The 14,818-nt window shown below is 33.6% G+C and overlaps 1 protein-coding gene across 1 annotated transcript in view; it reads left to right on the top strand.

Moving 5' to 3' along the window:
* Positions 1 to 6,054: 6,054 nt before the first annotated feature.
* Positions 6,055 to 14,818, top strand: part of LOC127852498 (adhesion G protein-coupled receptor B1-like) — a 46,880-nt gene continuing 38,116 nt past the window's right edge. Inside the window, exons 1-3 of the mRNA XM_052386455.1 lie at positions 6,055 to 6,256; positions 12,335 to 12,592; positions 13,399 to 13,656. Of these exons, the coding sequence (XP_052242415.1) occupies positions 6,055 to 6,256; positions 12,335 to 12,592; positions 13,399 to 13,656 (718 nt within the window). The remainder of the gene's footprint in view (positions 6,257 to 12,334; positions 12,593 to 13,398; positions 13,657 to 14,818) is intronic.

Here is a 14,818-nt window from a genome sequence, read left to right as displayed (position 1 = left end):
CTCACACATTACAAAATATACAAAAAATTGAAAATTTACAGCGTCGAGCAGTCCGCTGGGTCAAGCATAACTATTCCCCATACGACAGTGTCACCTCCATGCAACAGGAACTTGGTTGGCAGATTCTACAAGACAGACGAAATGACACTAAATTAATCATCTTTTTCAAAATTGTTCAAGGTTTAGTGGCCGTGCCCCTACCATCATTATATCGAGCGACCCACCAGATTCACTCGTCACATGCATACCCTCTCTAACAGACAGATCCATACCACTGCAAATTATTATAAGTTTTCATTTTTCCCAAGTGCTATTGTGATCTGGAACAACCTCCCTGCCACTATGTGTTACATCCTAATAGTGAAGGGTTTAAGCGGTCCCCTTCTGCCGCTTGAACTCCGAGAGACATATTTTTATAAGTTGTTAACCTTAAATCACTTCATTTTGCATGATAAATCAAAAATACTTTTATCTTTCTCACTTTTTTACTTTAACACTTTTATCTTGCACTGACTGCGCACCTGTCAATAATACCCGCAAGGGGAGTTTAACAGTATAAATAGATTGATAGATAGATAGATACTAAAATATATTTCTGTCACCTAGTTCATTTTGAATAATCTTCCGTGCAAATAATTACACGCGGACTATATACTGATTAACAATTCTTAATTTCGTGCGCATTAGATATATAATAAATCATACATAACACTTGAATATATGTTGTAATGGTTCAATGCGCTTTTACTAAATAGTGTGTGGATAAGACATAATTTTGCATGATATATTTGAACAGTAAACGGAATATATGCGTTTAATTGTGTAAGATAATATTTATCACAGGTATTATCAGTTGTGCAAGTTTTGAATATATTTTTTACAAATATAAGACGTGAGTTTAAAAAATTGTTATATTGGTTGTGACACACGTGTTTACAAATTGTTTTATTACAATATTTTTTTTACAAGTTATACATTCATTTGTTGGCATTAATGATTATCCTAAATTTATAGTTTCCTCAGTGTGCCTTAATGCAAGTTAATATTTTGGTTACTGTAATTCAAATGAATTATTGTTAAAACGCTGTTGAGCACGTTTTTTTGTAAAGTATTGATAATTGTTTTGTAGATAACTAAGAACCGCTATGTAGACTATTGAGAACGAATTGTAGATTATTGTTAACCGCTTGATTTGTAAGTGAAATGTTTTCTTCCATTTTAAAGTTGTATTTATATGAATAATGAACTGGGGGTTTAAGAACAGTTCATGGTAAATACAATTTATGCTAGTTGATAATCGATTCTTATTTTTTAAACTCAGAGGAATTAACGTACAGACAATCCAAGAATCAATAAATTGACCGCCGCCATATTGGCTATCACGTGACCCGCTGATCCTGACGGTACTGAAGAATTTGGCAGATTACAGCGTAATCATAGTGTACCCCCGCTTTATTCCAATAAACAATACTTAAATTGATTTCTTTACGGAATAAAATTATTCAATGAAAATTATAAAGTATATAGAAATATTGAAAGTCTGAAGTAAACGTTGTGATCTTAGCTTAAATAGTGCCGAAAATATTCATTGGCGCAACGTTTAAAGATTTCAGACCGAGGTAGAAAAATTTATTGAAAAGTAGATATCTGCCTTTGTTTAAGCCTGTATTATTTCTTATAAAATGCCGTACTTCTATAATTCCGGGGATAATCAATAAGAAACCGTTAGAGATTAAAGACCGAGGCCGACTTTTTTATTGAATAGTACATATTTTTGTTTGTCTAAACATTTTCCATTTCGTTATTAATATTTCCTTTGTAAGTGTCATTTTAAAGGTAATATAAAAAGCTATAGCCGAAATGAAGTTTGTGATTCTAAAACTGGTCCGGATATATTTATTAACGAAAGGTCTTGAATAAAAAAACATCAGCGATAAAGGAGCGAACGAATCCGCTCAATGAGAGGCGATGTCTCAAGTGTGGATTTAAAGCGTTTATGTGTATGCCCGTGACACCACATGTCTGCACATGTGTAGATACCGTTATTAAGATAACATATCACGTGTCGCCTTTAAATAACATGTAAAATGACAAACAAGACCTTATTCTTGACAGGGACCTTTACAAATAGGTCCCTGTTCATGCTGAGTTATATTGCTCATAAATGAATGCAGATGAACCCAATTTCTACTAATTACGTAATAACTGATCTTAAAAAAACACGAACTATTGTTTGATTATCAGATCGATAACAGAAAATATTTAAATCTTCAAATATATTCGATAAAATCGTTTCGTCTTCTTGTTTTGTTCAGGGACCTATATAAACATATAAGTCTTTGTGTTTTTTCTTCAGTACCGTTTTTTAGGCGCGCGCGAGTATTCTGTGGCGGTAATCCGGGAGTTATCAATTTCTGGGATTGTCTATTGTGTAGAGTAGTAGATATGCATGTATATTGAATCGCTTTAATCCATGTCTTGAATGTAATACCTGAGAGGGAACATAAACAATTAGTTGAATAAAAGGGTACGGCTGGTAAATAGTATACATGTAGTCCTTTGTCGTTTACAGAGCGTATATACATTCGCAAAATTGTCACGTTTAGTAACACGTGTAAAATCTATACAAAAGTTAAGTAACAGTTATTTCCCCTAAACCGGCTGTATATGTTGATATATAGGAAATAGGGACATAGGATCAGTTAAATGAAGATTTTGATATGTATTGATTTAGTGTGCCTACGCTTTTGATAAATGCATTGAAATTATTATAGATAAGATTGCGTTGTATTTTTAATCCATAAATAATTGTTACTTTTTAATTTGTATCAATTACTTTGTTATATGCGCGTATATGTAACATAGTAGAGTGGTTTTGTGTGTGTGTGTGTGTGTGTGTGTGCGCGTACGTGCGTGCGTGCGTGCGTGTGTGTGTGTTGCTTGTAAAAATTTCATACTCCTTACGTGTACGACCATTTGTGATATGTGATACTTAACACCTTGATAAACCAATATATAAGATATTCGAGTTATTTAATTGTGAATACACAAACTTTACAAAATCTTAGTGACATGGAGGCGCGAAATGCAGACAAACTTAAAACAAGTGTGAGGTTTTAGGTGACCGTTATGAGAAATTGGAACAGACACTGATTGTGCATTAAATGAAAAAGACACTTAACGTAGTAGGTTCAGTGAACATGGAATTATGGACACTTCCAACATAAACGGATAGAGGAAAGGAAGCAAATGATGATGTTAATTAGACCGAATTAAAAGTTGCAGATAGAAACAGTGACACATTTAAACAGTACACAAACCATAGACAAAGAAGCATTAGTGCAGAATTAAGACAATATAATGCAGAATTAAAACATTCGTCAAATTAAACTTGAAGAAGAAAAAAAAATAATAAGTCTTTCTAGTCGAAATGAGCATGAAATTTTTTAATTTAAAAGATTGAACATTGAGTAGGACAGACAGCATAGAATGATGTCTAAAAATAAACGAAGGGTAGATATGAACTGAAATTTATGGAAAAGGCGGAGTGGGAGTTGATGGAAATAATCAACACGTAAGAACAACAAGAATTAGATCTAAGTGCTGGACGAAAGGAAAACAAAATAATAGAAAAGTAAATGGATATGCAGAAGGCAAACAAAGACATGTTGAATAAAAGTTGAGAATTACTAAAAACTAAGGAAATAATGTTGCTGCAAAATATTTATGTTAGAGACACAGTTACTAACAGAAATGTATATTACAATGAATATAGACAGAATTTTAATGGGGTGGACGGAAATACAAGAAATAATTTCAAAGACAACGAAGTATGGCAACGAAATGAACATTGGAATCAGCAGTCAACATACAAAATGGGATTACCCAATATACCAAATGTTAATGGAAAACAATTTGAACAATGGAAAACAGAAGTTATTTAGGCACTTAAAAGAAGACTATATCCGGATTACGCGATTGTTCAGGCAGTAAGAAATTCCCTACAAGATGAAACCAGGCAACCAGGCAAGTCCTCTTGATATTGAAGCCAGCAGCAACCACAGAAAAAATATTGAAGAAATCGAATGAGATATACGGTGATGTTAAAACAGCCGATATAGTAGCTCAGGACTTCTACTCAGTCACACAGAAGAAAGGTGAACCATGCTCAACATGGGGAGTAAGAGTAGAGACACTGTTTCAACAGGCCGTGCAAAAAAAGGTGAAGTAGATGAGAGCCAAAGGGACAAGAAATTAAAGGAAAAGTTTTTGAGAGGAATACGATCAGACAAGCTGAGGATGGCCACACGCGTGTCTTATGAGAGTTCAGACACGCATTGTGCCACAGCGCACGAAATATAAAAAAATGGCAATTTAGACGAACCTACCGAGCGGGATATAGATAATGTAGAGGAAGATTTAGATGCGGAAATATAACTAAAGTAAGAGACAGTTCAGCAAACGAAAGAAGAGAAGAGACAACATGTTGAATTCAGAGAGGAACCGAAAACAAAGAAAATAATTTTAACGGACGGACGCGTCCATCGGGTGGCACGAGGAAAGCACAGAAGTAAACACCCCCGAAGAAGAATTAGTACACTTTCGAGAAAGATTAGTCGGTACATCGAATGAAGGATCTATTGAAATTGAAGGGTTGTCAGGGAACACATTGATAGATACAGGATTAATGATATACTCTCTCTGAAGGATTTTACCTGTCTATGGAAAAAAATAAAGCTAAAGAGTTTGGATGCAGATGCCAGTGGACACAAATTACCTTATTTGGGATATATCGAAGTAAGGGTGCGATTATCAGATACAGATATGCAACCGTTGATTGTTTCACTTTTTCTAGTTAAAGACACACCATACACTACAAAAATACCATCGATAATAGGAATGAACATTATAAGAGAATTGTCTATGCGTTGTAAGAATAAATGAAATGCGCCAAAGGAATGGAACTTGGCATTTGGTTTTTAAAGTATCCAAGTATTGGAACAGTCAAGCTTACAAAAGCTGATCAATGGAAATCAAAATGATAACACGCCTTGTAAAAAAATATGCATAAATAGATTCGGCGGTTACAAGGGACATAGAAAATGCAGGACCTGACAAACCTACCATATGACCTAGGTAAGTTAGATTATCCAATACAGGAAAAAACTTAAGGATCCAAGTACGAGTCTGCAATTTTTCGGCAAAGGTTTTTAAGATCAAAACCAGGTAACCTATTTGTTCTCTACACGAAAAGACATAAGTGTCTTAGGAACCGCACATTTGTTCGAGAACGAAAGACCTACCTGTTCAAACATGTGGGAAAGGATAAGTCAACTCAACAAGAAAATTCCATGATTGACAGCCATATACTTACCTGTTCTGCGTCATCAGCGTCAAGCTCAGTTTACCTGAAAAACAAAACACTGAAACCAAAGCGTACCCAGAAATAAAATCAATATATGTAGTGAAGTTGAATGAACCTTCATTATCTACGGAGCAGCCAGAAAAGGTTCTGAAATAATTTATAACACGGGAATTTATTTTTCCTAAAACAACACTCGATTTGGGAAATACTTCAGCTGTTAAACATAAAATTTAGCTTACAAATCCGGAACCGTTTAAGGAGTATTGCCAAAGACTACATCCTGCTCTGTTTCAAGATGTGAAACAACATCTGCAAAATATGCTCGAAATCGGTGCAATAAGAGAGTCAAGTAGCCCGTTCTCCTCAAATGTAGTCAATAATAGGAGGAAGGATGGCACGATACGCTTCTGTATCGACTTCAGGAAACCTAACTCCCGCACAAAGAAAGATGCATACTCACTCCGAGACTCATGGAACGTTGCATGGGAGACCTGAATTGAAGAGACTGCCTTATATACTTAGATGACATTATCATTTTTATCTCTGATGTTCTGGATCGTCTTGATGCTGTGTTTTCAAGCTTAGCGGAATATAACTTGAAGATCAAACCTAGAAAGTGTGAATGTTTCCAGCAGGAAACCACCTATTTGGGTCGTGAAGTATCTGCAGAGGGCATTAAAGCTGATTCCATGAAGATAAATGCCGTGAAGGAATGGCCGATCCCTAAACCCACCAAAGAGATAAGGCAGTTCTCGGGGTTTGCCGGCTACTTTCGGCGATTCATTCGTGGATTTGCTGCGATAGCAAGACCGCTTAATGATCTACTGGTCGGGACGCCGACAAAGATAAAACAGGGAAAACAGACACCGAAGCGGACTAAACCACTTTCAAGTGGGAAGAGCCACAAAAGAAGGCGTTTGTATTTACATTTCCCAAATATAATAATTGATTGTTTACAAGGTATAACAAGGTTTAAGCTGTCCTGTAACCATGGAAACCAATTTCAATACACAAATTAATATATATAAAAGATGTGAAACTAGTATAATTTCATAGAGGTTAAACTAAAATAATTTATTTCAAAGTGGTGAAATTTTAATAATGTATTTAAAAGACATAACCATTCAATATAATGTTTATTTAACCTTGCAAACAATAATACACAACCTAATTAAACATTCGTGGGTTCCACAAATTTAGAACAATATTGATTGTTTACAACATTGTTTTTAAGTAATCAATTGATACATATCAAGAAGTAATGGAAATATTTTGGAAATTTATCAGTAATTCAATATACAGCTCACTTTAAGTTGGTGTTGTTATGAAATACTCTTGTAATAGTATTAATTTATTTTGCATAAGTATTTCTAAAAGATAATAATCTTTATATATTCACAGAAATGTAAAACAAAAATGGGATATTTTTTTTTGTAAAATAGTTATTTAAACTAAAATCCAGAAACATTATTATTAATTAATATACAATATTGTCAAGACAATTATCATAATTATTTGATAGTTAAAATGATAATGTTCTGATGAGGCCTATGATATGGATAAAATATCCTTTCAAGATCCTTTTAAGTAAACATGTATACCGATGCTATTCACCCACTTTACATCAGAGACGGTAATTTAATTAAGTGCAAATATCAAAATTATCAAATGGCCAGTTAACACCTGTATATGAAGAGACTGTTACCTTACTCATGAGGCAGAAGTAGAAAAAATCAATGGTGCACCCTTTTAAAAGGAAGTCTGCACAAAGACCTATGATGTCTCTAATTTTCATTGCTTATAGTAATCAAATCATCCCTCATAAGTATATTGTGCTGGGTCTTGGTATGTCTCTTTATTGTGTAAAGGCACATATAGATACAGTAAATTCCTCACCTTCATAACACAACTGATACTTAAATTGATTTGGATAACTGATGGACCATTATTATGGCTTTAAAGGGGCCTTTTCACGTTGTGGTAAATTGACAAGATTAAAGAAATATTTTTCAGATTTGCAATTTTTCATTGTAGATATAATAGTTGTGAGGAAACAATAATACTGAACATTTACCATGCTCTAAAATATCCATTACATGCATCTTTTGACGATTTAAAAACGTGAAAATTACAAAGCGTTGCAACAAGAAACGATTGAGCAATTTGGAGAGTTCTGTTGATGTTGTTATATTTTGTGATACTACGAGGATAGCTTATATTAAGTATAAAACACATCACTCATTGTGTACGCATCGGGATGGCCGAGTGGTCTAAGCAATAGACTTTTATTCCAGGTTCGAGCCCAGTTGAGTGACAATTTTCTCTTTCTTTCTTTCATTGTATTCTTGTGTTTTTTTACTGGAACTTTTAAGATCCAATGAAAAACTTCATTACATGCCAAACTCTTTGAAAATCAATGTTTCTTTTCCTGATTTGTTGTACCATTGAAATACAAATGTATTCTGTGAACAATCCTTACAGTCATAGAAGTTATCCAAGGATGTCCTATTCAACTTTACTATTCCTTAGACAACATGACAAACCATTCAACCTATGTTTTCTTCTTGTCTCCCCATTCCTTAGACTACTAATCTCAACTTGATTATTCCCTAGAAAACTGACTTCAACATCACTATTCCCTTGACAAGCTGCCTCACTATTCCCTACACAACTGACCTCAACAACACAATTCCCTATACAACTGACCTCAATTTCACTATTCCATAGACAACTGACCTCAGCTTACCTATTCCCTAGACAACTGACTCCAGCATCACTATTTCTCTTTGTGAAGCTGCCTTACGATTCCCTAACAACTGACCTTAACTTCACTATTCCCTATACAACTGACATCAACTTCACCTTTGCCTAGACAACTGACCTCAACTTCACTATTCCCTAGACAACTGACTCAAACATCACTATTCCCTTGACAAGCTGCCTCACTATTCCCTAAACTGACCTTAACTTCACTAATCCCTATACAACTGACCTCAACTTCATTATTCCCTAGACAGCTGACCTCAACTTCACTATTCCCTAGACAACTGACTCCAACATAACTATTCCCTAGACAACTAACCTCAACTTCACTATTCCCCAGACAACTGACCTCAACTTCACTATTCCCAAGATAATTGACCTCAAGTGTACTACTAGTGCCCAAAAAAATAGTTGCCTCACTTTCGCTTAACTACCTTAACTACACTATTCTGTAGACAATTAGCTTCACCATTCCATTGACTATCAACCTCAACTTCCTTAGTCTTTTGAATAGCTGCCTCAATATTCCTTAGTCTAATGACCACACCTTCACTATTCCCTAGACTTCTTGTCTAACTATTTTCTAGACTACCAACCTTAACTATACGTTTCTTTTCCCTTTCTTCATGAACCTCACTATTCCCTTTTACCAATTTCTATACCTTTACTCATCAAACGACTGACACTTTAATATTCCATTGCCTGTCTACCTCAAATTAACTATGCCCTTATCTACTGACCTCATGTTCACTGTACCTAGAATAACGACCCCAACTTCAGATTTCAATGGACTATTAATGTTCACTTCCCCTTGCATGCCTTTGCATTTGAATTTCAGGTGTATCAAAGTAAATCATCATCAATCATCATAACCGATGTCAATACATTCTCTGGATCTTTTAAATTATTGTCCTCAAAACAAACATCTTGTTCATTCTTCTAATCATCACGATTTACATTATCATTATGAACAGCCTAAACATTATCATTATTTTTTCAATTAAAGAGTATTTGGGATCAACAACTCTATAATCCTTTGCATTATCAGAACATTGGAAGTACTATGCTTGAAAAATATAAATATTCATTTATGATAAGAACAGTCACTTTTGTCTAAGCTTTCTAGGTCTGAATCATTAATAAGTGAATGCAAGTATGTTTCTTAAAGGCCATATTTTTCAACCGAAACACCTTAAATGTCCGGTACAAAGTAACATGCATTTTGTGTTAAACAAAATGTGCAGGTATATTCACCCTCACTGATGTCATTGTTATAGCTTTGTATTTGGCAACCATGAAATGCATGACAACCAAGAAAGAAAGGAAATAATTAATGAACTATTGATTTCAATAAAGCTTTTTGGGCCCAAAAGTGATAATTGATTAATCTATAGTCTGATAGTCCAGTTAATACATAATGACCTTCCATGACATTTTCAGTACTTTTATGCATTTGGTTTACACACCAGGCACTTTTTGTCAGCAATCACAAGTCATTTAAATCTAGAAAATTGAGAATTTTTAATCTAGAAAGGCTTAGATAGAATAATTACATTATTCACCAGTATGTTAATACTAACTTATATGTGAATATATATATATAGTTATAGTTATTTATTTATATGTATTATATTAATTTGAATTTGAAAATGAATATTTTTTATTTAATACCTTTCCTTAGAGAACTGAAAATATTTGTTTTGTAAACTGGCATCTAGGCCAAAAAAACATTACCAACAATAATCATGGATGTAGAATCTTAGTTGCAATGATAGTCTTGCAGGGGAAAAGAGCTATTTTTGAGTTACGATATTTCTGCGCTATCACCATTTTAATTATAAAAATGGGAAGTATAGTGCTCGTAATTTTACATTATATGAAGAACATTAAAATACTATGAAAAAAGCCAAAAAGTCATTATCTGTCAAGAGTAGAGTTACGATAGTTTTGCGTGGAGCCCACACATTTCATTTTTTAATGTCTCAGAAATTCGGATATAATAGTATTTCAATAATAATATTAATTTATAAAGAATTCAAAACAGATCCCAAAATTAAGTGCATACAGAGACAAACATACTTTTCTCAGTTTTGTTCAATTTTTATTTTATCTTCAATTAAGATTAAACATAGCAATCTTAAAACTTATCAAATAGCAATATAATCAGGTATCATTAATGTTAAAGAGTTAGTCACATAAAAAATATTTAAGCTATATGGTAACCATGATAACCATTTTCAAATTCAAAACAATAATGCACTTATTTAAAGTCCCTTTTGCATAATTGAAAATGAATTTAAAAATAAAACTGCATAATAAAATAAGTAAAGGTTACATCGGTAAAATGTAGTTTATATTCAGATATATTCCATAAATAAGAGTGAGGTCTTGCAGCATTTAACGCTTTAATCTATCCTGGTAATAGCACATTATCATAGACTTCTCCTCATATTTTAATATGTTACATAACTGGCTGTATTAGGAGCTGTTATTAGTCACATATAGTTGGCATTGTTACATCTTCAAGGAGAATAGACGGGAACTGTTGTTTGCACAGTGTTCCAATTCTTCTCTTTTATATCACAGACATTCAGCAGAGAGGCTAAGTATTTAATGTAGCGGGATATACAGTAAATTTATTTGTACAATTCTTCTAAAGAAGGTCATATATTTGTTATATCTTCTACACATTCTGGCTTTTAATCTTCCAGCTGGCTCGTCTTATGTTATTCTATTTTTGAACAAAAATAAAGATGTAATCAGTTGTCATGAAGTTAAGCAAATTTAGGTAATTATACTGACAGACAATGACTCAATAAGAGTGTTCATATAAGAATTTCTCCAAAACAAAAATGTTATTTTATTGGAGAAAAATTAAGGTGGTAAAATATATAATTAACAGATGGAATTTCTCGTTCAATAATAAGAAAACTATGACAAACATAATTTATGAAATTAAAAACAGAATATAAGGGGAAATGAGAAAGGTCACGGTCGCCATTTTTACTTGCGTTTTTAGTTGTAAATATGTTTTTTTTTTAAATTATTTTGGGCATTTAACCATTAAAAGTAAAATTAATTAAAAGAAAAACACCTACCTTGTTCAAACAAAAGTTAAATCCAAACACTAATTTAAGCCTCAAGCTAAAATCAGTGTAAACATTTGTTGGAGTATCGTTACTCCAATATTGTAATATGAACCAATATTAAATAACACCAAAACATTTATTTGGGAATGTCCAACATTGTACATGTCTTATTTTGAAGATTTTTCGGAAAAAAAATACGAACACTAATTTAACAATTTGCTGAAGTCAATTGTTTTTACACCTGAACGTGATTCTAATTTGCTATCCCTGGACATATTATCGGTTTTATTTTACCTCCATTAATATCTCTGAGAGTTTTATGATATAGCCGTGTTCTTGATTAGTTAGGGTGGCTGAATTCTGCCACATTGCTCTAATGTTTTTGCGGATTTGAAGGGCGCCATCACGACAGCTAGCAACCAAAGTGTACGCGCCAAATGTTTTGTGTTGATGTGCTGGCTTTTTCAACCCGCCAAAACACAAGAACGACAAATCAGAGGAGCCTAGTGTGTACTTATTCATATTTTGCATGTTGAACAAGCAGGAACGAAAAGCGTCTGTTATAACAGTGTCCGTTCTTGCGTGTTGCCTGGTTAAACGGCGCACAATGAAAACACGCCAACACAAAATAACAAAGGAGGGCATAATTGTCAATAACGTCAAATCAGAGGCGCCAACACGCCAAACTGAGGATGAATGTGACAATGTATAAACGCAGTACCTTCTTTAATCAAAACAACAAAATTCAAGTACACAATGCAGTCATAATTATTAAGCAATGTGTATAGTTTGTAAATGTCGTTTTACGCTAAGTTTATATAATACTTGTACAACATAAACAGTAATACAGAAACCTTCCATTCGAAAGTAAACTTCTTTTCATCTGATTATTTTGATGAAAGTTATATTGTTAAAACCTCGACATTAAAGTTCGACAATTTACAACACAAACGCCTTTTCAGTATTTGCTTGTTACCCTTTATTCTGCCTGTTAAATGCACATATCATGTTCCATAAATATGTACATTGTTTCAATTCATTAAACTGAACGGAGTGCTTTACTTTTTATTGTGCTTACATATCGATTTAATGTTTTTAAGTAAATGCTTTCTTTCAGATGGACCATCGTCAGCCACCATATCAGTCAGTAGCCCATTGACAGTGACTGAGAACACATCGCCCCCTACCGCCATCACTTGTTCAAGTCCCGCCTGCAACCCTAGCTGCAACGCCAACTGGTTCAACGGCTCAACCAAAATACTTGCCTCAACGCTTTTTAGTACACCGGTCAGTCGATACTTCGCGGGATCGTACACGTGTAATGTGTCAAATGCAGTTGGATTTCGGACTACACAGCTAGATATCATCGTTCACTGTAAGTTATTCACTTACGGACATTTCGTTGAAGAAACAAACATGTGTAATGAACCAATATGCAATAACAACAAAATCTTTATTTGGGAATTTCCAACATTGTACTTGTCTTATTTGGAAGATTTTTTGAATAAGATACGAACACTAATTTAACATTGCTGAAGGCCATTGTGTCTTTATCTGAACGTGATTCTAATTTGCTATTCCTAGACATAGTATCGGTTTTAGTTTTCACTTCCATTAGATCTATGAAAGTTTTATGATATAGCCGTGTTCTTGATAAGTTAATATGGCTAAATTCTACCACATCGCTCTAAAGTTTTGGTGGGTTTGAAGAGCGCCATTACGACAGCTTGCCGGAAACCAAAGTGTACGCGCCAATGCTTTTGTATTGGCGTGCTGGCTCTTGAAAGCCGCAAAAAAACACCAGAAAGACAAATCAGAGGAAACTAGTGTGTACTTATTCATATTTTGCGTGTTGAACAAGCAGGAACGAAATGCGTAAATTATAACATTGTTCTGTTCTTGCGTGGTGCATGGTTAAAGGGAGCAAAATAAAAACACGCCAACACGAAATAACGAGGAAGGGCAAAATTCTCGAAAATTTCAAATCAGAGGCGCCAACAAGCCAAACTAAGGATGAATGTTAAAATTTAAAAACACAGTACCTTTTAAAATCAACACAACACATTTCCATTACACAATGCATGCATATATATTCAGCAATGTGTATTGTTTGTAAATGTTGTTTTGCGTTAAGTCTATATAATACAACATAAACAGTATTACAGAAATGCTTTCTTTCAGATGGACCATTGTCAGCTACAATATCTGTCAGTAGCCCGTTGACAGTGACTGAGAACACATCGCTCTCTACCGCCATCACTTGTTCAAGCCCCGCCTGCAACCCTAGCTGCAACGCCAACTGGTTCAACGGCTCGACCAAAATACCTGGCATAACGCTATTTAATACACCGATTAGTCGATACTTCGCTGGATCGTACATTTGTAATGTTTCCAATGAAGTTGGATTTAGGACTACACAGCTTGATATCATCGTTCACTGTGAGCTATTTACTTGTTATATGTGTCTTATATATTTGTCAAAAGATTCAAATGAATTTTCATTGATGTACTTTTATTTTGTATCTAGTCGCCGTTTGGATGTTACTACTTACTAGTATTAATTATTGAAATTTTATTTCATGAACTCCATTGAGCATATTATGACAAGCAATATAATGAAAGAGCTCTTGATACGGTTACTAAATGAATATAATATAAAATATTATAAATTTTGCTGACATGTTTATATTCACTTTCAATCAATGTTGGTAAATTAAGATATGTATCGAAATGTATATCAAATGTGGTCTTTAGTGTTACCATTTAAAGCTCAGTCTTCGCATAATGCTCTGCTATTTATTCTTGATAATGCAACAATATCATGCATTTATTTCCTCTTCACATCTACGCCTATATATATAAATATATTATTGATTTATTTATTTATATTTATTTATTTATTTATTCATTTATTTATTTAGAATATATATCCGTATATATATATTAATTAGATGGTTTAGCTAATACATAAAACAACACAAATTAACACCAGAAAACTGAAGTGTTTATGTCAGAATTATCTTGTACGATATACATTTTAATCAAAAGTTCTGGGGAAAAGGGTAGAGCTTTCTTAACTTGATGCCAAAGTATTCTAAACAAACCTTCAAAAATAGGGTTCAATATTAAATGGTGTACTTCATCTTATAAAAACTACAATTTGATGCATGAGTTCATTCAGGAATAACAATCTACCCTAATTGGCAGCAAAAACAGGAATGATTTCCGCCGGATCTTCACATTTTTCCTTGATCCCTAAGCAAAAGCTCGTCTATTTGATCCTTCCAAGTAATCACAAAGCTGAGACATATGTGTGTCTGAAATAACATGCAACACTACCAAAGATTACAAATTGTTAAATCCTTTTCGTGTACCACATGAGTAAAAAAAACTTAAGTATTTTGTAATATCTTAAACTGTCTTTATATGGCCATCATTTAAATGGCATCTAGACAAATGATCTGATAGCCTGTCATCAAAACCAAAAAGTTGTACCGCCTTAATTTCAAATTCCTTTAGAGCTGCACAAAATAATATTCGTTTCAAAAACGTGTGCATAGATTTACATTTTGCTTTTCATGATTTTAAAGCAGTATACACA

The sequence above is a fragment of the Dreissena polymorpha genome, chromosome 12 (assembly GCF_020536995.1).
Source record: "Dreissena polymorpha isolate Duluth1 chromosome 12, UMN_Dpol_1.0, whole genome shotgun sequence".
NCBI lineage: Eukaryota > Metazoa > Mollusca > Bivalvia > Myida > Dreissenidae > Dreissena > Dreissena polymorpha.
Note: the sequence above shows the minus strand (reverse complement) of the source record. Positions and strands in the feature narration are given on the sequence as shown.